Below are 26,960 nucleotides of genomic sequence, written 5' to 3'. Positions count from 1 at the left end.
TTTCGTATTACTTTTTGTCAAATTTTGACAAACTATATTTGTTCGAGATCTGATATCGTGGAAACGAATTTTCCATCGCGACATATCGCGTTTTACACTTTGGTAAAATGCAATATCACGTTTTTTCGTTTTTCGTTGCCCGCATTGATAGGGCATGATTATTTGTCGCAGTGTCTCTGTTAAATTTTATCGAGTGTTCACAACACTGTCACGTTTTTCTGGCTTGAATCTTGTTTTCGCGCGTGAAATAAAAAGTTCCACCGAGTTTTGTTCGAAAAGGCGGTTTTAGATTGCGAGGGAAACGTGTAAAACGCGATGAGGCTCGGGATTAAAATTCTCTCCAAGTTTCTTGAATGCTTCATTGGTCGCGAGCGGGCATTTGCGCATACGGTGCGTCTTTAAATTACATTGGTTACCGCGATAACTCGAACGTATTAATTACTATTTAAACGGGTTTAAAGCCGGAGCGTGGATTTACTGCCAGGCGTGATAAGGGTCGACCGAGTTTCTCGATGCATTATCCTGCATTTGGCAGGGTGTGTATCTGCTACTTCCCTTTTCCCTTTAATATCTACTGACCTTTAATCTCTTTTCTATTACTCGTGCGAATCCCCTGGGGGCTTCCTGTCTAATGAGAGATTATCAAATTTATTTCTGACTTAATATCTTTGAGAAGACACATTTATTAGACAAAACGTAAAAAATTATGCTCTACGTTCATTTATATGTTCTATATTTTAAAATTTTGTGAAGAGAGAGAGGAATGATTCATACAGAATAAAATTTAATATATATTATTTAAGCATATGTCAGTTATTCAGTTTGCGCATTACTTGCCGCAACTATAGCAGTGTAAGTCGAATTTAATTTAACTTTTGTTAACATTATATGTGGTATAATATTATTTACGTCACATTACATTAAGAATTTTACGAATTTTTTAATTTCTTAAAGCGCTAAAAAGTTTTTATTTACATTGTTTAATTTTTCTCTCAAATATGAGATTCGGACGGAGATCTTTTTTTTTATAAATTTTCTATGAGTTATTATTTTATAAGTTTCCTCTTTCCTATTCACATAACTCCTACTTTGTAAAATACAAGACCACTTTATATATTTTATTATTAGAGATACGAAATCAGCGTTTGAGTCCATGCAAACTTCTTCCCCTTTTCTCTCGAAAGTTTCGACATATTGGCAGATTCTCTTTTAAAAAGCGAACCGAAAGTTTCTACACTGCAGTCGAATGGCACAAAAGGGAGAATTGTTGCGTATTATTTCGTACTTTATGCGAGCGCGGTAAAACAATTCCATGAAAACGAACGAGCGTCATCGACGCTGTTTTCATCAAACATACGTATTTGACTTGCTTCTGTAAATGCGCCGAAATTTAACAATCCGGATGCGGGTTGAAATATGCAATATTTGAAGAACATTTATTTGCATTATATTAATTTGGTTCTTTTTTAATACTATTTCCGATTATTATATGGGTGATCAGCATTCTTGGTAAAAATCTTGTAAAAAAAGAATTCGATAAAGTTACGCAAACACGAGCAGCGGACTCGTACTTGTAATCTGAGAGAATATATTCTGAAAATTTTTCTCATAAAAGTATATTTCCAATTAAAGCGGTGAATTGAAGCTCCGTTAAAATAACTCCGTTAAAATTAATCAATCAGGTCGAGACTTTTCCAATGGCCCCAATAAAAAATTCCTTTGATTTCTAGCGTTTGCTAAAATTGAAAGTACATTGGCCGACGATGACACACTCTGCATATTTTTTGCAACAATTAACGCGGTCATGGAACAGCTGGACTTTGTAAAAAGTACACGTTATCAAGTCGCAATTTACGGAAGTTAATGCGCAGATTACGCGAAGGTGGATCACAGAGCCAGAAGCAGCGGAATAAAAAGAGTAGTAAACTCGGGGAAAGATGCTCTAATAAACTTATATATTTGCGAGATATAAGAACGCATCATCTTGTGTCGAAAGTGTTCGTATCGAGACTGCGAGACGAGAAAGGAAAAATAAGTTTTCTCCCGTTTCTTATCATTCTAATGGCTTTTTGAGAAGGAAAATACTGTAACAAGCGAGAAATGCGAGAAGGTTTATTCTCCTGTTGATTTTGACTATTGTAGGTAGCAACGTGATGTCGGATTGATTATAGCGTAAATTGTGATAACGAAACTTGAAACTGCGACGAATCTCATTTTACATTCCGAAACTCTGCACTCGTTCATTATTCGCATTTCAGTCTCTAAAGCAGAATTAAAGAACTCGAAATTATATTTAATTAATTAAATTTGTAGAGAAAATATAACAGCATTTATATAAATGAAGAATTTTTTGCGTCGAAATGTGTCTTTGAGATGATATTGATTGCGAAACTGAAAATATAATGAGATTATTAATCCTATATAAAATTTAATTAAAATTTTTTTCCGTTATATTATCTTTACATATCTCTATTATGTCATTATTTAATTTCGCTCACTTTTGTAAAATTCAACGATTGCAGATCAATACAGTCTCATAAAGGATTTATTCTCTTTAAGAACTAAATCTACATCCGTTCTTATCGAGGAGTGCCAAAAATTTAATTTCAATTTTATTTAATACAATATATTCGAATACACAACTTTATAATTCAAAACGGTTAAAAATTTAAAACATGTGTAATTTTGCGACGCAATTTGACATTTAATTTTATACGATGTGACTGAACACCCGTAATTACCAGCAATCAATATTTACATGTTCGAATTGAATCTATTTGTTACCCAGATATCATTTTCAGCCGATTTTTACAAAAATTGATTAGTGGAGGTTAAAAAAAAAAGATAAATTTTTAAAATATTATTTATCATCGCATAGTATATATTTTAATAAAAAATAATACATGTTGAATGCAGAATTTTTTCTACAGTTTACATTTGTTAAGATCAAACTTGCGCAATAAAATAATTATATCTTTTTATATCTTAAAATATATTTTCTATCGGAAAATCATGATTATTGATTGTAAGATCTTGGATTGTAAGATCTTTTCTTGGGGAAAAACTATAAACGAAGAATGGTATGCGTCGAAACTCTTTTACTGTTATTGACCTATACTACTATTCCTCGTACAATGGCTCGCTTCGGATCCCATCTTCAGGGCGGGAGTCGCCCGACGCGAATAATGCCGCTATCGAGGCTCTTTCTCTCTACGCGGAAAGGAGTCGCAATTTTTACGGATACCGAATTGGTTGGCTCTGTCGATTGTGATTTATGGGGCCGACGTATGGCGCCGGAAATAGTCACTTCGTCAGGCTCGTCGTTCGATGGCCCGGCACTTCGTCAGGTGTACAATGCGAGCGGCTCCGTTCGGTCAGACGATTCCGTTCGATTATCCTGATAAAGTCGTTGATAAAGTCGTTTCGCCCTCGCGTCGCTGGTTACCGGGACACCGAATAGACTTTAATCTGATTAATGCCACCCCCGGCGGTAAGCAGCCCGGGTAAATCGGTTCCGGCGAGTGTTAAATCGTTTGATAATTCCATTCTCCCTCCGGCGAGATAAGCAAAACAAACGCCAAGAGAATTCCTTGGAAGAAAATAGAATCGAGAAAATAAGGGTTGGAAATTGAGATTTAAATTCGTGGAGAAAACGCTTTCTTTCAAGAATGCGGAATCCCTATATTTCCGTGTGTGTCGAAATTGTACGTGCCACATCCGGCGTGCTTACTATATTAAAACTTTATTTCAGGATCTTAAAAAGAAAAGAACTATATCGGAAAATATATAGCTCGATGAGGTTAATCGCGAGTGACACGCTTCATTCCACGCAATTGGGCATAATCGTCTTCTTGAAGCGGCTCCTCTCGACTTTTCAGGTCGGATTCGCCCACGTTTCATCTAAGCGAGCGATGTTATTAAATATGTAGATATTCAGTAGTATTGTGCAGTATGATTCATGATTTGGCTCGCGCACCTCTTGAACGTATTTACAAAGAGACAGACACAAAGTCGCATAACGCACGATAAATAGCATTATAGTGATACGCGTGTAGATTGAAGAGCGAAAGTCAAACAGTTAAACGTCAGTAATGATATCTTGAATTGCGTTCTGTAATAAAATTTTCAACAATTTATATCTCTTCTTTGTTGCAACTAGGCTGAGAAGAGAAAACGATAGCACTCCAAATGTCATTCCAAGAATATTTCTGGAACGCATGTTCGACATCCGAAATAAAAACTGTCGAATATTGTTTTTTGCACGTGAAATATCATTACATCTTGCTGACACGTTATTTTCGCTTTTGAGCGTCGAAAAGATATTCGGAGATATTCCGTGTGAGCCGAACAGCTGTGAAATTTCTGTGAGATACGAGAGAGAGAGAGAGAGAGCGCAGGACGTGTCGATGCAGGAGGCGTTATCATGGTAAACGTTAATAATTTATACAATCAACACCGGGGCTTTATTAAACATGTCCGTTTCACGGGGAAAGTTGCTAACAATACGACGTCCCGGCACAAGGCAAGGTGACGTCGTTTCATAGATAAGTTAATTAAGGAGCGGCAAATTACAGAGCACCTCGTCGACATCGTCGACGACGACGACGAAAGGAATATATGAATTTACGTGCGCTCCTGTGTATTCTTAATTTAATCTGTTTGATGCGAGAAACGCCTTCGCGCAGGCTCTCTCGCGCGAGATGAAAGGGTTTTCGAGCACCCGGAATCCGGCGTCTCGACGAAGGTGCTTCTGATGTTGCAACGACGAGGCATCTAACGAGGACTCATGTTTTCAAGATGTCCCTTTTCACGTTTTACGAGGATGTCGCGCAGATCTAGAGACGATATTCTTACATTCTGACCGACATCTTCATGATATTCGTTACAAATTTAATGAACATGTTGCTTCCATATAGATGCTATTGATCGCTGATAGAAAATTCTTTGAAACGCATAAGAATATTATAAAGAATATTACTCGACAAAAATATCAGACGATGAAATATTCATCGCGAACATCCTGTTTTAGTGAAAAAAAAGGAGAAAAAAGCGAGCGACCAAAAAAATGAGAGATATTTAACTCCGACTCTTCGTGCTGTAATTTAAATCCTCCGGATTAAGCCGCGTCACGTATCGATATATAGCTGTGATACCGCGTGAAAAATGAGGAAAAAAGTATCCGCGGAATTGGATTATTTCGCAGCTCTTTCGCAATAATTTCGGGGACGAAGGGAAAGGCACCGCAGAAGGGGATCATAATTTACCCTCGTTGTAAGGCGTACGTTGGGGCGCACGCGTATCCCGTGTAAGTAATGAAAGCTCGCGTTACCTGGGCTAGCTTTCACTAACGCCGCGCGTAATATGGCGTTCCGGAATATACAATCTACCGTTGAACTTTATTAAAGCACTGTGTGTGTCTGTGTTCTCTCGTAGTAAACTAACTTAGGCCACATCGACGCCTCTGTTTGCCGCGGCGCGGCATCGATAAGTAAACGGAGTAGTCTCCGCAGGCACTCTCGTAGCCACCGCATAAGCACGACGATGGCGGTGTTTAACGTCGACTAATTGGTGCACGCGCTCGTTTCTAGACTGCGCACCTTGCGACGAGGGCTTATATATTGCCCTGTCAATTTACGACGGTCAATAATATATGAAGCCCATACAAGAGCCCGAAGAAAATATTCTTAGAAAGTAGACTACGATAGTTGAGAAAGATATATCTCTACAAGAAATAGAGAATCCAAATTCGAATAAATCTTAAATATTAAGAAACATCTTTCTTTTTTAAAATAAGCTTAACCCTGTAAAAAATAAAAATCAAAACTAAATAGGAGATTAATAATTAATTAGCCGAGTACTTTCAAGCACTTGATGAAGATTTATAATTTGAAATAGTATTTGTCAGAGAATCAAGCTTGCATTTATGGAAATATTATAGATTCGGCAAAATTAAAATGACTTTTAAAATAATTTCAATACCTTGCATGATATATAAAAATACAATATTATGATCTAAATAAATATTTTGTACAATATCAATGATATACGAAGCGCTCATATAAGGGGTCGAAGAAAATATTCTTAGAAAGTAGACTACGATAGTTGAGAAAGATATACCTCTACAAGAAATAGAGAATCAAAATTTGAATAAATCTTCAATATTAAGAAACATCTTTCTTTTTAAAAATAAGCTTAACCCTGTAAAAAATAAAAATCAAAACTAAATAGGAGATTAATAATTAATTAGCCGAGTACTTTCAAGCACTTGATGAAGATTTATAATTTGAAATAGTATTTGTCAGAGAATCAAGCTTGCATTTATGGAAATATTATAGATTCGGCAAAATTAAAATGACTTTTAAAATAATTTCAATACCTTGCATGATATATAAAAATACAATATTATGATCTAAATAAATATTTTGTACAATATCAATGATATACGAAGCGCTCATATAAGGGGTCGAAGAAAATATTCTTAGAAAGTAGACTACGACAGTTGAGAAAGATATATCTCTACAAGAAATAGAGAATCCAAATTCGAATAAATCTTAAATATTAAGAAACATCTTTCTTTTTTAAAATAAGCTTAACCCTGTAAAAAATAAAAATCAAAACTAAATAGGAGATTAATAATTAATTAGCCGAGTACTTTCAAGCACTTGATGAAGATTTATAATTTGAAATAGTATTTGTCAGAGAATCAAGCTTGCATTTATGGAAATATTATAGATTCGGCAAAATTAAAATGACTTTTAAAATAATTTCAATACCTTGCATGATATATAAAAATACAATATTATGATCTAAATAAATATTTTGTACAATATCAATGATATACGAAGCGCTCATATAAGGGGTCGAAGAAAATATTCTTAGAAAGTAGGCTACGATAGTTGAGAAAGATATATATTTCAGAAAGATGACGATATCTCTCCTATTTGATTGTATTCTCTCTCGTGTGTTATATAAATTTTATATTTCATATATATTTTATTTCTTTGTTGAAAAACTAAAAATCTAAATCAAGTTATGATTTTTATTTCCACCGAGAAATTCGTTATACATACACTTTCTTGCAGTTACTCTCTGCGTTACTTTGGGATACACGTGTACGTAGACGAGCGAAAAAAAAATTATAATTATGCATGACGAAAAAGTTTACGAATCAGGCTGCGAGTCTGACGTGCAATAATTCGCGAATGCCTCCCGACGGTATTAAAGTGCGCTTCGCGTACAGCGACAATGTTAATGCAATTTGTGCCACCCGGCCGGCCACCGTGTTAATAATCGATGCAATTAACTCAGCACATTATTAAACGTGCACGCTCGGAAGGAAAACTGGGTTATGGCACGACATAACACCGCTCTGCGGGCTGTTTACAGCGCAGTGGTAACAAGCGACACTGTCATGGCACCTTCTCCTATGCAACATCATACGGCATATTTTCATACTTGTATACGCACTAAAACGTGGTTGCGCTAATACACTTGACAACGGGGGAGTCATTAAATCGCTCTCATCTCGCCATTGATATCAATTATTTCCGTAATGCAGTCTTGTGTTGGCTGTAATTAATTACACTTTAATCGTTATTAGAGCTGTTACATATATTACCTCTACGTTTATATTAATAATCATGAATTATTGTATGATAATCCCTCTCATTCATTGTTTATTTTATTCTTTCCTTCAGTAGTTATTAATATTATGTTATATATGTATAGTTGATATTTTATATAAAATTTAATATTATCGCGCGTGACAATATACGCTTTTGTAATGTACACAATGTATATCATAAAATTCGAAGCTTTTGCTCGTATTGTTTAGCGTGGCCCTCAGACTTTATCATTTGAGTCTCGAGTCAGAAGGTTGTAAAGTCGTTCCTTGTAAAACGTCTTACTACGTCTATTATGATTTATAATTAACGAGTAATCAATTATTTCCCTAATGCAGCTTTACGCTGGTAATTAATTACATTTTAATCGTTATTAAAGAACGACTAAATACATAGTCTCTCTCGGTTATATTAATAATCATAAATTAGTGTATCTTCAATCGTTCATTTTTATTTTATTCTTTTTTTCATTGTCGTTATATAGTATTATACGGATAATAGATAGTATCATATTATACGTGTAATTGAGAATATATTTAGAATTTCATATTATATATTATACATATTATCAGAATATGTTATATATATTATTATCAGAAATAATATACGCTTTCATAAACGTATACACTGACGAAAATTCGGAGCGTTCGCTCTGTTTTTTTTGCGGCGTAAGCTCACACTGTTTGCGACCTCTAGCTCTTGCCATTCATGCGGCGAGCCTCGAGTCGGAAGGTCGCGTTGTAAATCGCTCCGTAAGACGTTTTACGATTATTACGATTCGTGGTTAACGATTGTGAATAATTATTTATTAACGAATGTGACACTCATTATTTAATTGAATACAGTATTTAATTGTGCTGTGTGTATACGGGTGCGTAGTAAATACTTTCATAAATATATGCTTGCTAATGAAGAAAAGATCCGTTAGATAAAATCAATAAAAATTAGTTAAAAGGCTTCAAGGACCAAGGCAATGGTGAAAATGGTGCAAAAAATAGAACGTTTATTACAATTTAATAAACCATAAGGAAATGTTTATTTGATTTAAACACGACATTTAATAATAATACATAGATTGATTAACTAATTTTTATTGATTTATGCTTACGTCAAAAATTCGGCACTTGCTTTCTCGCGTATAACGAGTTGATTCTTATTATTTGCGCGACGACATTCAGCGATGCGAAGTCGCTTCACGTGGCGTCTCGTTGATCGAAAAGTGACAAGTGTACCAGAAGACGCCAGACCCGATCATCCTCTACGACTTTTACACCTGATGACAACAAGTCGAAACGATGATGGTTTATGAGACCAGGTATGTGCTTTGCGCGATTTATTTTGTACGTAGCAAGCAAAAATCGATGCGAACATCGGGATTAGGATTTATAAATTACAATTATCGTCCATCACGATATTTAATTCCTCTTGAAAATCCAATTTTTCTGTCGCGCGACAATTATTTTTGTAACGACGCCCGAATTCGAGTAAATCTCTCGCGCGACTTTTTATTTTTTTATCGTTATAAATGTGATTTGTTTGTTATTTTTCAAATTGATAGCGCAGAGTAATACGTGTATATCGTGAATGGTGCCGGATTAGGAGAATTTTAAATATCGAGATGGAATGAGATATGTGTCGATTATTTAATAACAATACATAGATTGTAATTTTATTCGCAAAATACGAGCAAAATTTATTGATAATTAATTAAATGTGTTACAATTTATAACAATTGTGTATAAACAGAGAGTGAGAATATCGAACGAAGCGATTTCATATTATTTACTATTATTGAAATTCATGTACGATATGATTTGATTTTATGAGGTATTATTTACTATGGTTAAAATTTATATATATATATATTATTTATATAAATTAAATAAATAAATATATATATATATATATTTTATTTACAATATAATAATTTTAATGTTCGTTAACAATAATTTTCTTTCAAACATAAAATTCTTCATAAAAATTTTAATGATATTTTTTAAACGTTATTTAAAATTGATACATTTGTTATAATTTTATTGTTTTATATAAAGCCCCATTTCCACAGACGTGCTTAATGTTGACGAATTTAAAATTTCTGCTTCAAACTTTAACGAGATAGAAAGATAGCTATTTTGATCCACGTATAAAGGCGTCTAGAAAATTTATCACACATTTCTCGCGTCTTCTCGCTTTACCGATAAAGTTCTATAAAGATGCTATGTAAGCGCGAAACGCGAGTTATCTCATTAACCCCGAACTATCGAATTCCGGTCTGTCAGAGGTAATGCATCATCGGGATGTCGCGGTCGCGACGAAGCCAAGCTTGACGTGTTAACTTTAGTTCGAGCGCTGGCTTGCATAATTTTCGATCGGCTTCAATAATGGTTGAGAGTGTCGTAAAGCGGGCTGTCTTATCTCTTCCACCTTACGGCAGTCACGATTAATGCAATTTACTTGTGCTCGGACAGCCGAGACATTAATAATTGATGCGATTAATTCGAACTCGGTTAACTTTGGAATGTAGGTTGCTCATTTCGCATACATGAGGCGAAAATATCCCACAGAAGTCAGTCTGGCCGATTCGCAAAGTCCACTTTCAACTGTACGTGCTCTCTGTATAATTTTTCAACTTTATAGACTTGTGTAATAAAGATTGACAATTTAGTCGGATGAAATAATCGATGGACATGATGATGAATCTTTGGAATAACAGACGCTATACAGCTGGAAATATTTTTCCTACAACTTCAAGGGGCAGAAAGGTCTTTTAGATAAATTTTTCAGATTATATGCATAGAACTCGGAAATTACATAAACATGTTTCAAGCATGATAAGCGAATACCTTGTATATTAGAGCTAGACATGCCCGTTGCTTCTGAGATGGGGAGAGAGGTCGCGCCATTTCAACGCTATTCACTGTTATACAGCTAGACACACGCGACCCAACTGTCTCGTGCGCGTGTTAATGTAAACCGTGATGCCTCGCGTCGACCGATTAACGCGCGACCATTTGCAGATTCGACCGCGAAACTGCACTCGCGGTTCGCCAAAGTGCAGAGTGCATCGCGTGCATTCGCGCGCGCTTACGCGCGTACTCGCGTAATTGAGAGATCCAATTCGTGTAAATTCGCAATTTAGTAGTAAAGTGCTCATTTAACGTGCGAAAGATGACGGAATGGTCGAGACATTATTCGCTCTCTCGAGTTATGAAGGAGACATTGCGATCTTTGCGATTAAAAACAACGAAGCTATTAACATATATGCGCTTATACGCGTAAGTAAAAAATTGTGCGTGCATATGTTAAAATTTTCTTGCGTTACCATGTTTTAATTAGTATTTTAATGTAAAATTAACATACAACTTATATATTATTATTTTTATAACATTTTCATATGTTACATAACTTGACACTTTGTATGTCTCTTGGAGATGGAATATTATTTTGAGTATTTTTAACATAATCATTTTAAACAATCAACATGTGTGAAAGGCAGTTTAATATTCTAAGGAAAAATAAAGTAAATCTTGAAATAATTTTGAATTTTGACATACAAAATAATCAAATTTACTAAAATCAAATATTTCTATTATAAATAATTTAAGTTAAAATAATTACTATTACATGTTAATGTTCTACAACAATTCTTCCGCGTTATTGTAACTATTTTTTCATGTAATTTTTAATTAATTTGTATGTTATTTTTACATTACACTTAATCGCAGTAACAAAAATAAGTGTAAAGCATTGTGTCAATTATTTAACATTTTTAGTTTATCAATAAGTAACATACGACGAATGAGTTATTTTAACTTAAAATTTAGAGTGGACTTTCTGGAACATGTAAAAAATGTTAAAATTAACATTTTAATTTTTACTGTGTAATGTAAAATATTTAAAGATCTCTTTGTCGTCTCTTTGTCGATTTGCGAGATAAAATTAAGTCGGAAATAATGTCGAGAGGTTTCCCCGTTTGAGTAAAATGTTGAAAAGCAAAAGAAGTCGTTGGAATTCTATCGTTAATTTCGTCTCTTCTATATCTATTTATTGTTACGATGGTCTAATAACACGGGATTAATGCAGTTAAATCCGCGAGAATTTCTCGCTTACTTCTGCATCCACGCACCAAATCGGATCACGATCAGGCCGTGATTAAATTACTGCGTTATTACTTCGACATTTGCGACACGTAGACGCTTCGACGGTAATAACGATCGTTGGACGCACAACGATCGTTAGCGAGATCGACGCGATCGCTGTCAATATCTGCTGTCGATTAATCGCAATTTAACTTGTCACTTGTGTACCGTAATTAAAACATTGCGTACGGCAATGCGGGTTATATGTCACTTTTGCCGTTTTACATTTTCGGTATATTCGCCATTTATATGAAAAGCAAATTTTTCGGAGCCGCGACGTGTACGTGATTACGAACGCGAAATTGGAATTCTCGCAAAGCATAACAAACTAAAATCTGAAAAATGACCGGGCAGAGGAATTTTCGCGAATTATTTTTTCGGTCAAAACATTGGCGCTCGCGCAATTTTTCATTTAGACGCATACCGTTGCATCATCGCACATTTATAATCTTTTTTTCCTTTCTCCCCATTTACATCTTACTTCGAAAACGAGAATGCAAAATATGACGAGGCACATATCTCGTCGTATCTCGAGTGCCGACACCTCGCTTGGCGGGGTGCTTGTAGCGGATAATGGAAATGTCACTCTCTCTCTCCCTCTCTCTCGGAACACTATAGTATTATCTCGCGTGAATGTTATCCGCGTTAACTCCACGTGCGACGAATAATGGCATTCGGCAGGATGAGACGATTAAAATAATCGGCAAGAAAAACACGAAGAGCGAAAGTCGCGAGCTGTTATCGCGGCGATTACGGTAATTATGGAACATATTCTCACGTGACACGAGTCTCGGGCACATGTGACGTGCCATCGTAAAATGCAATTCGCGCGCTCGTTATTTAATGGGATACCTATCTAACTTAATGCGACGCTATCAAAGCTAAGGTGCGAGCGTTCGACGTTAATTTCCGTATCGATTAGCGTGAGCGATATTCATTCGAACCTGTTATCCTCTAATTGAAGAGGCAAATGTTCAATGGTGATTTGACGCACATGAGGCGAGATATATATATATTTCAATTGATTCTTTTGATTCTACGAGCGAAACACCGATTTGTATGCAATTAACGTTTCGTGAGAAGTTAAGTTTTACCTTTCAGATGAAAAAATATTGTATTTGTTAGCGTAACATTTTTTTAAATAGACAAAATATATACGCAGCGATAGAGATCATTTTCGAGAACTTGTCGCAAGAGATTATTTATCATTTTTTATTTGAAGAAGAAGAAGAAGGAAATAAACGTTAGTGGAGAAAAAAAAACTGGCGATTATTCCAAATAGAGACTTGTAAAATCAAGCGGTCAGTGTAACTGTGCAACGGTAGATAACTATGATTTATTACCCTACCTTTTGCTCGAAGCTACTATTATTCATGTAACACGAAATGTGCATATTCGCGCAAAAACATATTGCAAGGGAGATTAGTTGTTGCGAATTTTGATTAACAAGTTTTAATGATTATTTATTTTTTTTTTTTTACTCATATTTTTTGCTTATATTACTTGTTAATTTCTTACATATATTTCATTTTTTTAATGCTACAGAAATATAGAAAGAGATAGTATTTTAGTGAAAACTTATTGAAATATGAGAAATTATGCTACAAAATAATATAACGATGTTAAATCAAACATCTTGAATCTATTTCAGGCTTTTCCTCGATATTTTTTTAATATATTATAATATATTATATTATATTTTAATATAATATATTATATTATACAATTTTAATATAGTTATAAATGATATTTTATGTTTCTAGTTTTCTAAAATTAAAGTGAATAATCGCTTATGTATCTTTCGTTTTTTTTTTGTTTCCTCTAACGATAAATAATTGCTTGTAGTAAATTTCCGTGAAATTACATCGTAACAACTCGATTTGTATAAGAACGGTCTCTTCTTTTAAAAGCAGCTTTAGCTTTTTTTGCCGTTCGAAGTGGTACTTCGCAAAATGGACATTCCCGAGAAGTTTTTCGCGTTGAATGTTGAAATTTTTCCGAGAGCAAGAAGAGTTGCCGGGGTTACTTGTTGCTTATTTTTCCGTCCTCTCCCGAGGATATAGACATAAAAGTCGATACCGCCAATTAACTCGCAAGACTGTTTACCGGTTACATTATGAGATGGTCTGCGTATCGGTCTGGCTAGCGTTCCTATGTAACCGACATGGTACCATATAACAGACTATGTACATACCTATGGTCAACCTCGCCAGGTAATGGCAAATGTCACTCGGTCCGCCGCGTCGATTCTCCAGCAGGAAACGTTATCGCTTGTAATTCTGCGAAGGAAATAGCATAATACGATTTGACCGTCCAGTTCAACGTGCGTTTTGAAATACGGGCTGTTTCGAGATAAAAGTTTGACGCTAAAGAAACCTTATCCCTTTTCCAGGGGTTCCAGGAGACTAAAAAGAAAATGTATAAAGGTCTCTCTTTTATTCAAAACACACTTTGCACATAATCTCGCTCGATGAAAGCTTTGGGAACTATAACAGCAGCTCTTTTGGCCTGTGCTTATTTCCCTCTAAATATTCATTACTTTATTGTTCCGTTATACCGTTGAATATTTATTACTTAGATCCACATTTTGTAAGAAGAGAGAGAGAGAGAGAGAGTAATTTAACAATCAAATACTCTCCTTGCGAATGATTTCAACTTGAATCATAATCTTCCGAAGCTTTCATGGAAAGTTTTCTCGCTCTCTCCAAATACACGTCTAATATAAATATTTGTTCGTTATTATTTCATCTTTGAAAACAAATATAGTAGTTCACTTGCAAATTGAATATGAAAATTTCCCATGCAACATCACACCGTCATACTAACATTATGACAATAAGTCATGAAAGCGCATCGCTTTGTCAATAATCTCTATTTTCAAACTATTTTGCACGTCGCGTTGTCCCAATTTGATTAAAGTTTCCGACCGAATTTACGATCGAGTCGTTGTCGTTAATTTTATTTAATTTTATTTAAGCATGGCAATTTGTCGTCGGTAGATAATCGATTTTTGCGAGTTAGAAACAAGCACAACGGCATTTATAATCCCGAACGAAAAATTACAAAGCGTTTTTAAAAACACGTCAAAACTGCAGAGCGAAATTTAACGCCGACACGATGGCGTGTCTCTCATCTGTCGCTGTAATGTCAGCCGAGAGAGAGATGGTTGGTATTTTATTTTTAACTCGCAATCGCAAACGATACCTGTTATTGGATCGCACGGGCCGAGATATTCCAACGGAATATAATCCGCTTAATGCGGTTATCTATCTATTCATCTATCCGTTGGTTGATTCGCTTATCGTGTCACTCCTGAAACCATTAATACAGATACGCTTATAGTCTGCGTATAGTAAATTGAAACAGCACCATTGTGTAAAATCTGTCTGTGCTGTGCTGCTGTAACGATCATTAATTGGATATTGGTGTAATATTAATTGGGGCTTTCGTACAATTGTTAAAATTAGGTTATCCGTCTATCGAATATGCATCTGCAAACAAATGAATAACGAATAGAATACGCGTAAACTTTTAATGTTATTTATTCCTCAACAAGTCAGACGATCGCGTTAATATTGGATTGGAATATAACTTTAATTAAGAAATATAATTTAATCAAAGTATCTCTCTCGAAGAGGGTAAAATTAAAAAATAACTCAATTGATGTTCTCGATTCTGTAATATTCTCGACTATATATTTCGAGCAAAAGATCCAAAGCGAGAGAACCACAAATGAGCAATTAATTAAGCGTCTTAGCGTGACGCGAGATTAATCCGTCTAATCACAAGTCTAATAGTCGCCGAGTCGAATTCGAGCGTTAGTCTCTCGATTCGACTGTCGATTGGCTGGGAGAAGCTCAATCAATAATGACCGTTTTCTTCCTCTTCTATGCTTGCAGGTTGCCCAGGAAGCGAGCGGCTCTGCTGGCGATTTGTCTTCTGGCCACTTGTACCGGTAAGTCTTTCTTTTACGTAATACCGTTCTTTTCCTGCACTGAATTTATTCAGTCTTATGTTGCGAGAGATCTCAGGGATAGAGGGACGACATGTTCCGTTTCGCGTTCCTCTCGAAATACGTGCACGGCTCTCCATAACCGTGTCCCAGACGTTTTCCTCGTTGCTGAGGAGAATTTTATTTGATTTCTGTTAGGCCGTTTCATAGCCGTCTCGTCGTCCGCCGACTTATAGCGCTCTCTCCGTCGTTTTATAACGCTCGCGCGTGCTTGAATTCTGAGGGCGGCATGTGACTACCGAAAGAAAAAAGAAGTTTGCGTGGAACAATATCGCGATATTTTTAGAAATGCAAACCGCGTGTCCGAGAGGAATTTTTATGACCGAGAGTATCTTTTACGACCATTTCGTGCAATATTGTACGTCAAATTTTATATTAATTGAATTAAAATGTATAAAACATGGCAAAAAAATTATCGAAAATAGGTATACTCTATATTTTACTTTCCAAAAGGAAGTCTGTAACATGCTTTACAAAAGCATGTTAAATATAAATTGTATCACAAGGGGGACATTCGGGCCAAAAGACGACTATTAAAATATCTCGTTATCGTGAATGAGACGTAAGCAGGGGATACTCTGGCGATGCAAAGGGGTACGAGAGGGATGGTTAGGTGCTAGTACCGAGAATGTGCAGGGACGGAGGAAAGGCGTTTCCTGTTCCGGTGGGGAACAGGAAGCTTCTAGCGAGCTGCCTCTTCACTCTACATTTGTTTCGCTCTCTCTCTCTCTCTCTCTCTCTCTCTTTCGTTTTCATTCGCTCTCGCTTTTTCCTCTTTCCGTCCCACCCGCGGCTCAGCGTTTCCCTCTCATCTCCGTATCTCGGCGAAGCCGAGAAATGGTTTCTCGTGAAGGAAGCGAGCAAAGCTTTTCCCCCCTAGCGTGTCTTCATCTTTCTCTAACGTCATTTCTCTCCTTTCTCTAGGTTACAAATATATATTGCAACTAACGCTGATTGCGGGTAATGCAGCAAAGTAAAGCGTGTTTATTTCGCCAGCTTCTCGCGAGAGTTTGACATTTCTATGTTTCGCCGTCATTTTCAGTTTATTTGTTAAATTTCGAGATATTTCATGTCACTTTATCACGTGTTGCGCGCTTTCTCCTTCATTTTTCTCTCAAAAAATTCATCTCTTTTTTTTTTCTCTAAACATTTTCTCGTACAACGTTCCTTGAAAATTAATGGAATAATTACCTTTCTTGCCATTCGGTACACTTCATTTTACATGTATTGATTAGTGCTCGTAAGCGGTTTTATATTCAATACAAGTGATTATTTTTTTATTTCTTTCTTTTTCTCATTTTCAAGATATAATTCACTCTGTATTCGTTCATTCGTTCCTTTATTTCACTTTCTCCATTTCTCTACACAATTTTCCTCTTTTGTTATTTTTTGTATTTTTTTCCTTCCCTCGACATTTTACCTTTTTTCTACTCGTTCTTTTCCTCTCCGCACATTTTTTTCCTTTTTCTCCTTCTCTATTTCTTTCCTTTTTTTTTTCTCCATCTAACGCGCGCTACTTGTCGTAAATCTGTTGTTGCGTACTTCTTTCCAGTCTCTCACGTTTTGTTGATTCTCGGTTACTCGGTGGTCAGATATTTATTATTCTCGCGTTTGCATTTTTAAAACGTTGTTTCTCCTCCGTTATTAACAGCTACCATTCGCGTTGCCACGTTGGCAATCTGCAAGTTCGTCAACGACGAGGTTTCCTCGCGAGAGCTTGCACGAGGAGTCGCTCGATAATTTATGCTAAATCAGTTTGCACAGAGAAGACGGTCGAGCGTGCCAAAGTGAGATACGTCGTTCGCCCAAGAATTACCTTCCCGACGTATATATGTACATAGAATCTTGTTGTATGCTGAAATACTTTTCTCTCTTCATAGTTGAGACTCTTTTTCCTTATATGTATTAAAATGCTCGATCGATACTTTTCGCGAGCTTTAGGAATTTTGAACATGTGTGTCGATATGCGTCCGAGATTTTGCGAAAACTATTTTAAAAATAAAAGAGACTGGCGCGTTATTGGAAAACAATAATATTCTAATTATTGGAAACTGTGCGGCGGCTGTCTGTTTGGAAAAAGTTCGGATAGATTTTACATACCGTTTTATTTAGTATATCTCAACGATTATGATATTTTAATTTTCCCCAAAGAAGAGATCATTTCAAAATTCGATAAGGAATGCGCTTTTTAAACGCTTGAATTTTTCAGCAATTTATATAAGTATGTAAGCCTACGGTATCTTTAAACATGACTATTTTCTCGAAAATATTGACAAAATTATTATTTTGCTGGTAACAATTACGATGCTATTTTCGAAACGTCACGTCTACTTTTCGTATGAAAAAAACCAGGTGGATTTATTATCCTCTTTTCCTCTCGCGTTCGAGAAAAAGTAGGTGAAACCCTCCTCCTGGCTCCCTCCCCGCATGATCTCCTCTTCTCGGGATGTTCCGCATCGCCGCTCAAGAAGATCATTGACTGCCGGGGCGAATCGCGAGTGGTAGTAGTGTACATATACACCTATGTACTTCAGAATTCGACCGGTCGTTCGGTCGGTGCACTGTCGATGGGATGGTGGTTGCACGATTGATCACTTGACGGGGTAACGTTTGAGCAGTTACAAATACACGTGATCAATCGTGTCCTAATGGCGCGCCCAAGTGCATCGCGTGCAACGACGGCGGCAACGTAACTGCACGGCAAACCTCGTGCGCCGAAAGTATTTGCCCGAGTGCATTAATCATTCATCGTGTCTGTTCGATGCACTCCGGAGACGAGACTGCTCGACGCGTTCGATCGAGTTCGATTATTTGCGGACGCGTTATCCTCTTTTTCGATTTCCAGAGTTACTCTGACGTTAATTCCGAAAGCTCTGCCATCGCCTTCAAATCATTCATATAATGCCGTGCAAAATGATAGATGAGAAGCAAGTTGCGGCTTTACTTACATATGACATTATTTCCTAGATTTTCTTTAAGAAAAAAGGAGCGACTTTTATTATTGTTGTATTCATTATCAATATGATTAATTAATTAGTTCTAGAATTTATACGCAATACGAGGGATCTCGTACACAGAGAAAAATATCATTCTACTGCCAAGAAAAGCGATTGCTCAGTTTATTTTTCTTTTTTTAAGTAATAGTTTTCTTCAACAAAGAATATTCTTGATGGTAGTCTTAAAATATACTCATCACAAGTGTTAGAAAATCTCATTATCATGTACTCAAAAGAAGAATTTATTTTCTCTTCAAGAATATTGTAAAGTTGTATCAAAGAAAAATCAAACTTATTTTACGTCTTGTAGTAAGCAAACCAAATTTTTGTTTTAATTTAATATTTTTGACTAAAATACTGCACTTACTAAAATTCAGAATATATTCAATTAAATTTAATGCTTGTAGTGAACTTATGATATATTTGCGGATACAGTATATATTTTATACAGTATATATTTTTCTCTGTGTAGCACCATTTCCAAATTAAATGTAAATGACAATGTATTTACAGGGGATGGGTAGAAAGTATTAACGCGCGTGACATTGTCTGATTGTCTCGGTTACAAAACCGAACAAATCCAGAACTAAAGTTTGAAACAACCGCATTCGGATTAAAGGGAACCTGAAATACATGCATTGAAAAAGCACGTCAGCAATTTCGTTGTCGAGGGGATCGATTCGCGACAACCTGACGGAGATGTATTCAACCGAATGCGCCTTGTGTGCATTCAAATACGACATCTCTACGTTACGTGGTTTTATTCGTTAGCGTATTCGCTCTAAAGAAGCCCTCTCTATAGCCCCCTCGATTGTCGTTGTTGTCGTCTGCCATTTTCAAGCGCGCCGGGACTCATTCGCGGCCCGTTAAATACTGCTCCGGCGAAGCAGAGCGACGAGTTTCCGATAATACCGGATACGACGGAGCGTATTACCGGATAATGCGTCCCACGTTCAATAATACGTATGGCATTCGTCTCCGCTCCATCGCGTCCGATCCTTCGCTTCAATCACGTCCTTCGCTCTCACTTTTCCTCCCCCGATTCCTATTTCTATGAAGGTCCCCGCCTGCCTTCTTCTCGTAATAACGCGTCGCAATAATTTTATTTACGATTACGACAACGTTGGTTTCCGCTTTCAACGCACGGAATTTTTCATCGAATACCTTTTTGTGGAATTTTTCGGGGCAAAATTCGTTTGAGGGAAAATTGATTTTGACATAAAATAAAATTAATATCAAATTGACCCTCTTATTCGCAAACGAAATTATTATTTGAAATTGGGAATTTTATGAATATATTTCCGAAACTGTGTGAAAAGTAGAGATTCCATTATCTATATTTTAAAAAGTGAGCTACTGCTATTTTCACATCCTATTTTTATCAAAATAAATTTTATCGTTTTAAAATTAATTAATGATTTTACAATCAATACATTTTAAACCTTACTTTTTTCAAAAATTTAATCAAAAATTTTATTATTAAAAGAAATATTCAATATTGAATTGTTGAAAGTTATATAGCGAATATTATAAATATTTTAAATGTGCAATTCACGATAAATCTCTGCTAAAATTTCAAAAACAAAGCATCTGCAAATTTTTCGAATAATCAATTATTAAAATTAGGAATTAATATCCGAGACATCTTCTATCTCCATAAAGCATTTCGCATATCGCGAAATTTAAATTCGTCTCTTAGAGCATTAGCAGGGAGGAGTTTCTCTTGTCTCTAAGCAGCCTCAAATTGTCAGTAGTTTTGGTCCGTGTATGGTCCGCCAGTTAGCGAACGACCGAGAGACGAATGGTATATTCCGATGCGCGAGCTGGAAATTTCGCTAACAAGGGAACACGGATCCTTTGATTGGCGCGAAACTCTTGAAGGGCTTCCCTGTTTGTTAATGCGGAATACACATTGCGCGCACACATTGCGTATACGTTTACCACTAAAACCGCCTCCAAGCGGAGGTTTTCCTAGTACGATTTCGAGGCAGATCTTTGACCATGAAAGTTCATATCAGAGTATTCAGATATTTGTTTTAACGTGGACTTTATCGTATTTTATCGTACGTTTTTATGTAATATGCGTAATTAAAAAGTACATTAATTATTCATAATTCATGCATATTAATATAACAAAATGTTTTAATATTATCGAGTGTCTTTGCATTCGTGGATTTTAAGTATTAGGGTTTAACATAGATTGCTCATAAAAAATCCAATTTTTATATCTTTTTATGTTTAATGTATTTAAAAATAATAAAATTATTAAAATGTAATAGTAAAATTATTAAAATAGAGTAAAATATTGACTAAGTTTTACGTGACAGATAAAGTCTTTGTTTATTCGCAAATTCACGTTTTTACAAGAATTTAATTCATCAGAACGTCCCTTTAATATAAGAAAAAAACAAAAAAAATTGGTTATTATAAAATAACAAATCTTTAATAGAGACTAATCCAAGAGATAATATCCGTGTTACCTGAATTAAAAATTAAATACCTTGTTCGTGGTCAATTATCGCCTAAACGAAGAATCATATAAAACGGCCAAGTATATGAATGTGCTATACAATTCTGGGAGTAATCTATCATATTTGAATGGTGGTGTGTGTGTGTGTGTGTGTGTGTGTACGTGTGTATGAATGTTGTATACGTATCCGACGTACCGTTTCCCTCGCGTTAAGCCTCGGTAATCCTCGGCTCGTTATCCCACCGCTATTAGTTTTCCTTGACGTTTCTCTTTGTTAAAAGAAATACCGAGCTAAGCCGGCGGGGAAATCGCCGCATTACTTTTAAACAAAAATGAAGCGGACTCCGCCGACCCGGATATCCGCGTCTCGGCGGAGGAGGTCGCTGTTTAAAAATGGCCGAGACTCGCGCAAGCTGATGCAGGATGAATGCGAGATACATGGCGTTATTTAAGAGATCCATATCTCTCCCTTTCTCTTTCTCTTTCTCTCTCTCTCTCTCTCTCTCTCGCTCGGTAAACTTACCGAGTCGTGTCGCGCATCCCTGATTCGTCTGCATCGCAAACGCAATGTAGTTTGTGACTTTACGGCACTTTACTTAACAAAAATTGCGCGTTTAACACCAAACTCGGCGATTTATCTCCCGTCGCAAAGGAACATCAACGACTACTTTCACGTGTAATTCTCCTTGTAATTAAAACGCGCAATTAAAACGCGTGTATCTTAATTATAACAAATTATTCTCGCTATATTCGTTTTGCTAAACTCTCTTCCGCCTTGTCCTTTTCGCAACATTTATCTAACATCTTTAGAAAATTGACGGAAATTCTATTGTATTCCGATAAAATAAAGAATAACGCGACTGTTTCGTCATCAGAAATGTTTCATATATGCGGATATATATATATTCATTTTATCGTTGGAATTTCGAGAGGAGGTCGATCTCGAGCAATTCCACCAGATGAATGATACAATGTAATTCCACGAGACGTTCTTGGCACGCAGATGTTCTGATCGATACACGTTCGGGAACGTCTCGCGAAAGAACAACGAAACGAACGATGTGGATTTACGGAAGATCGCGTGATATAAAAGCTAAATGGAAGGGGAGGGAAAAGATGGGAGAGAAGCGCGGGCGGGTCGTGTATCATGATTACCACCAGTGCGGTGAAACTTTTGTCACGGTTGCTCTAATTTCGAGACATTAATAACCCCTTTTTAGCGTGCCACGGGCGAACATGGGAGTTGGGTTTTATGTTAACCCCATTTTCGGGCACGAACGCGGTGGTTCCGGTGCGCGACCGTTGGTCATCCTTGAGGGTAGACAAACGGCTATTTATTCAACGCGGTCGGAAGTTAATCCGCGACGCGACCTCACTTCATTTCGTCTCCGTGTCGAGTGCGTATTCTGTTTTTAAAAAGGATCCGCGAATATAACGTAAACTCGCGCGAGTTGGTGCCAAGTTATCACCTTTGCTTTTGCCTTTATTAAAAAATTGCTTCGCGTTATTTTTCGCTGGTTTATATTTCGCCGGGGCAAATTTATTTCGCTCAAGGATCTCGCAGATATTACGAAGTTAAGATAATGTCGCGGGAAACGTAGCAATTTCGGAGACAGTCCTCGAAATAATCCTTAAAAAATCGCACGTATCTATTTAGCAATTAACTCTTTAACTCGGGAAAGTCTGAAGAAGCAAGAAAAACCATTCTTTTTTCAGTCAGGAATATCAGAGAGACGTAAGAAAAATGCGCGATATTGTAATTTATACGAATGTTAAGTTTCAAGAGTCTCCCTCGGAATGCAAAATGGCTGACGCGCGGCTCTCACCGGGAAAGCCGCGCACTCGTCCGCTCGCGAAACCGCCATCGCTTTGCCGTCGCGAATTAACGCGTCTGACGCTGCCGTAATCAGCGAACGTGGCCGTCGTTGTTCGCGTCGCGGAGAGCGCGGAGAATAAATTATTCGCTTCCCGCGCGGCGAGCTTCCGACTTCAAAGCGCCTTCGCGGTCATTTAATTTGTGCCGGCGACCTGAGACGGCGAAAGGAGAGACGCGGCAAGCGAGAAGCGGAATAGTCGGTCTCATCCCCCATCCCCTTCCTCCTCCTTCCTCCTCGTCCCTTTTTTTCCACCGCGCTTTTCTTCCTCGCTCGTTTCCTCAATCCTCTTGTCTCTGTTTACCCCGACATCCCCGATAACGACTACACGCGCGATACCAGCCAGAGGCAAGGTAATTATCCACCGCCGGGACGTGGCCTTTATCTCGCGCGCTGCAGACGCGTGTTCGCTACGTCATCGTCGCGACGTTACCACGTCGCGTCACCGTTGTCCGGATAATCGCGTCCCCAGTGATATATATTTAACCCTTCGCTCCCTTTGCGGAGGACGACGGCGGAATTGCCGTACTCCGGTTTGCTCCGGTTTAAGACTCGCCGACAATTCAACTTTGCGACTCTCGGGTGCGATGTTTTTCGATAAATACGTATGGCACGATAAGTACAGAACAATGTCGCAGAAGAAGCAAACTGGCGGTATCATTTTATTTAGAAAGACAGTTGACGAAATTTTTTACTTTCCTAAGGAGGTACGATTCGCGAAAAGTCGTATTTCAAAAAATAGAAAATGTGTTATTTGAGAAATATATATGTTATAAATTTTTTAATTACTGTAGGTTATAAAAGAGATCGTTCTCTCTTTCTCCCTTTTTCTTCTCTTCTCATCATATATTAGTATATTAAAAATTTTTATCGACGAAACGTTTCGATTTCACGCGTAATTTTGTAGAAATTTGCGAACCTATCGGCGCTAATAAATTGTCTCCTCCTCCCCCTTTTTCTCTTTTTCTTTGTATGCGTATGTCTCTCGATTTCTCTCTGTTTCGGCCTAGCCCGACCGCATCAGGCATGGTCAGTCGAGTTTGGCCGGTCGAGTGTCCATTGAAAGCGCCGTTGAAAAGAGCCAATATTCCGCTCGGGTGCCCCATGTAGAGTTCGATTCATCGGGGAATTCAATTAGCGCCAGTTGCCGGAAACCTCAAGTAATTTGCGCACGGCCGGTGCCCTCTCGCCATCCCGACGCGACACGACTGCGATTCCCTGCTCTCTGTAAAAGGGGTTTCGCTCTCGTGCCCCGCATATGTGGAAGCCTTGGTCACCGCACTCTCGCGCCTGGGAAACCGAAGCGATCCTATTGTAGTATGTGTGTCTGTCAGGAACGTATCGAGGATATTCGCCGACGGTTATGGAAGACGAGGAAAGGAGGGAGGGTCGCTATCGGCGGATAAACCGACGCTGCTATCAATCAAGTCGGTAGCAGCCGCCGGTGGATCATACGGCGGGGGCGAGAAGAGGAAGCAAAGGATAAGATTGAGCGGTGTTTCCCCCGACTCGCCGAAAAGTATCAGTTTTTCGTTCTTCGTTGAGACGTCGCTTCCGCGTTCGATTTTTCTATCGTGATCGTTGATGGCTGGGAAAGATACATTATTTCGATACACTATATATGTAATCTTTTGATGACACAACCTTTTTTTCTAACTTTTATTTGCCTAAGAAGACGATGTAAATTACTGAGTACGGGTTTTAAAGAGGAAATTTTTGAACGTACTTGTTCTGAAATACTCTGCTTGAAAATTTTCTTGGATAAGAGATCGATGTAAAGTCGAATCCCTCCACTCGATGATAGGAATGCCAATCGCAAATTTTCCATAGTACTAGAAAAAGGTGGTAGATCAACTGCAAATGAGTTGAAGGAGTCGAAATAACGATGCGTCAGCGAGAAGTCAGAAATGAGAGAAACTCCGCCTTGTCTCTCGCAAAACGATTCAAGAATGAAACCTCATTTGATTGAGAGCGATTTTGATAATTGGCACTTGTAAATGATTGAAAATGCATGACTTTGGTGCACACCGGAATGCGAGCGTAATTAGTGCATCCAGTCGAATGCGATTGTTTACCACCTATATAGTGTTAGTAATAGGGCCTCAATTTGTGTACATATGCATCTGTTTGAAGCATATGTGTATACGTGTGCAAACGATGACTAAGAGGTGAAATTGAACATATTGCGGATATTATTGAGGCTATAGATAATAGATCGAGAAATAACTAAAAGTGTTGGAAGAATTTTTAAAAATGAGTAGAAATTAGACAAAATACATCCATAGCAATATACAAGCAATCATGAAAATGGTATTATTATTCATATAAATAGAATTTTGATAAAATACGTTTAATTAATATTAAAATATATTTAATTATAATAAAACATTCGCAATTAAAAATATATGTACAATAATTATTCGGATTTCTTAACAAAATGCAAACAAATATTATTTTGTGAATTATCATTAATCTTTTTTTCTCTTTTTTTAATTATATAGTTTTAACATAATAAGTATAAAAATATAATAATGTTTGCGAATGTGTTATTTTCATGGCCCTATAAAATTTTAAATACTTGCGACATATTTTTAAATTCTGGATATAGTTATTTCGAATTTCAATAGCAGCTTGATTGTGTGTCGAACACTTCGCGAAAGTGAAGTACTTTATAAGTATAATACAGAAATTGGGAATGAAACAGCAATTTTTTCGAGTATTATACGCGATTCCAATGTAACGACACTTGGATTGATTCAGATTCATGAGTACGTATTGAGCTTGATTCCATCCCTATTACGTGTATTTGTGTGCGCTATATATGTATGCGTGATATATATATATGTATGCGTACATGCTTCACTTGCACATACATCAGGATCAGTGTGCTTTAGGTGCGTCAGAAGCCAATGTATTATCGATTCCGAGATCGAGGATGCAGTTAAGATATTATCCGTTATCTCCGTTATCGATATCGTTGACGAATTTATAACAGTACTTTAGATGAGTAATTTTCTATCACGTCATATAATATATTTACATATTTACTTTTAATATCATAATTGCATATTAATTAATCAAAAGTTATTTTTAAAAATTAATAAACATCATAAATAAATAAACAATGTTATTCTAGTATATTTTAAATGGAGAGAATTTTATTGTATGACTTTGCATTTCTCACAAGTGAAGATAAAAAAAAGATATGTAGCTCTACTAATAATTACATTGCTAAAATACATTTTAATTAATGAAAATAAGTATTTTGAAATGTCAACAATTTTTTAGGCGAATGTTAAAAGTCGAAAACGTTTTCCTTTACTAATCGTAAAATGCATTTTAAATTCATTTCTAATATGATTATTAATTTATAGAACACTCGCAGATTCGGAAAATAATGTTTTTAAACGTTCGCCTGTTCGGAATTAATTTACGAATGATTAAGATTTATCGGGATAATTGATTGAGAGGAGGACTTTCAATATCCGGGAAATGTTTCTATTCATCGGCAACGCATAACGGGGGATCGAGCTGAACGGAATGCGGCAGAAAGGCGTATATACATGCTGAACATTCTTGTATGTGATTCTTATTAGGTCATTGCGCCGAGCCGATGTCAAACGGCAGAAGCAATTTGTTCGGGGGTATTTATTACCTGACGCGCGGTAGGAAAACCTCTTCCTTCCGGTTTGCGGAGAGAGAAAGCAAGGGTACGGCGAGAGGGGCGGACGGTTCGGAAGATTACATTCGCTCTCCGAGAAAACGTAATATAGAAAGGAATTTAATAATGTCGACGGGGCGCGCGTACACACATATATACGCGCACACATATGCATGCGCCCGCGTG

General features: G+C 36.8%; 1 protein-coding gene across 2 annotated transcripts in view; it reads left to right on the top strand.

Annotated features, from left to right (window-relative positions):
* Positions 1-26,960, top strand: part of LOC105252132 (cadherin-87A) — a 185,298-nt gene that overhangs the window by 80,435 nt on the left and 77,903 nt on the right. Inside the window, exons 1-2 of one of the 2 annotated variants that reach the window (XM_025410180.1) lie at positions 8,903-8,937; positions 15,661-15,716. In XM_025410180.1, the coding sequence (XP_025265965.1) occupies positions 8,918-8,937; positions 15,661-15,716 (76 nt within the window). In that variant the 5' untranslated portion in view covers positions 8,903-8,917. Of the gene's footprint in view, positions 1-8,902; positions 8,938-15,660; positions 15,717-26,960 lie in introns of those variants that run through there. The other variant, XM_025410179.1, reaches the window with a different exon arrangement.

The sequence above is a fragment of the Camponotus floridanus genome, unplaced genomic scaffold (assembly GCF_003227725.1).
Source record: "Camponotus floridanus strain SB8 unplaced genomic scaffold, Cflo_v7.5 scaffold3, whole genome shotgun sequence".
Classification (NCBI taxonomy): domain Eukaryota; kingdom Metazoa; phylum Arthropoda; class Insecta; order Hymenoptera; family Formicidae; genus Camponotus; species Camponotus floridanus.
Note: the sequence above shows the minus strand (reverse complement) of the source record. Positions and strands in the feature narration are given on the sequence as shown.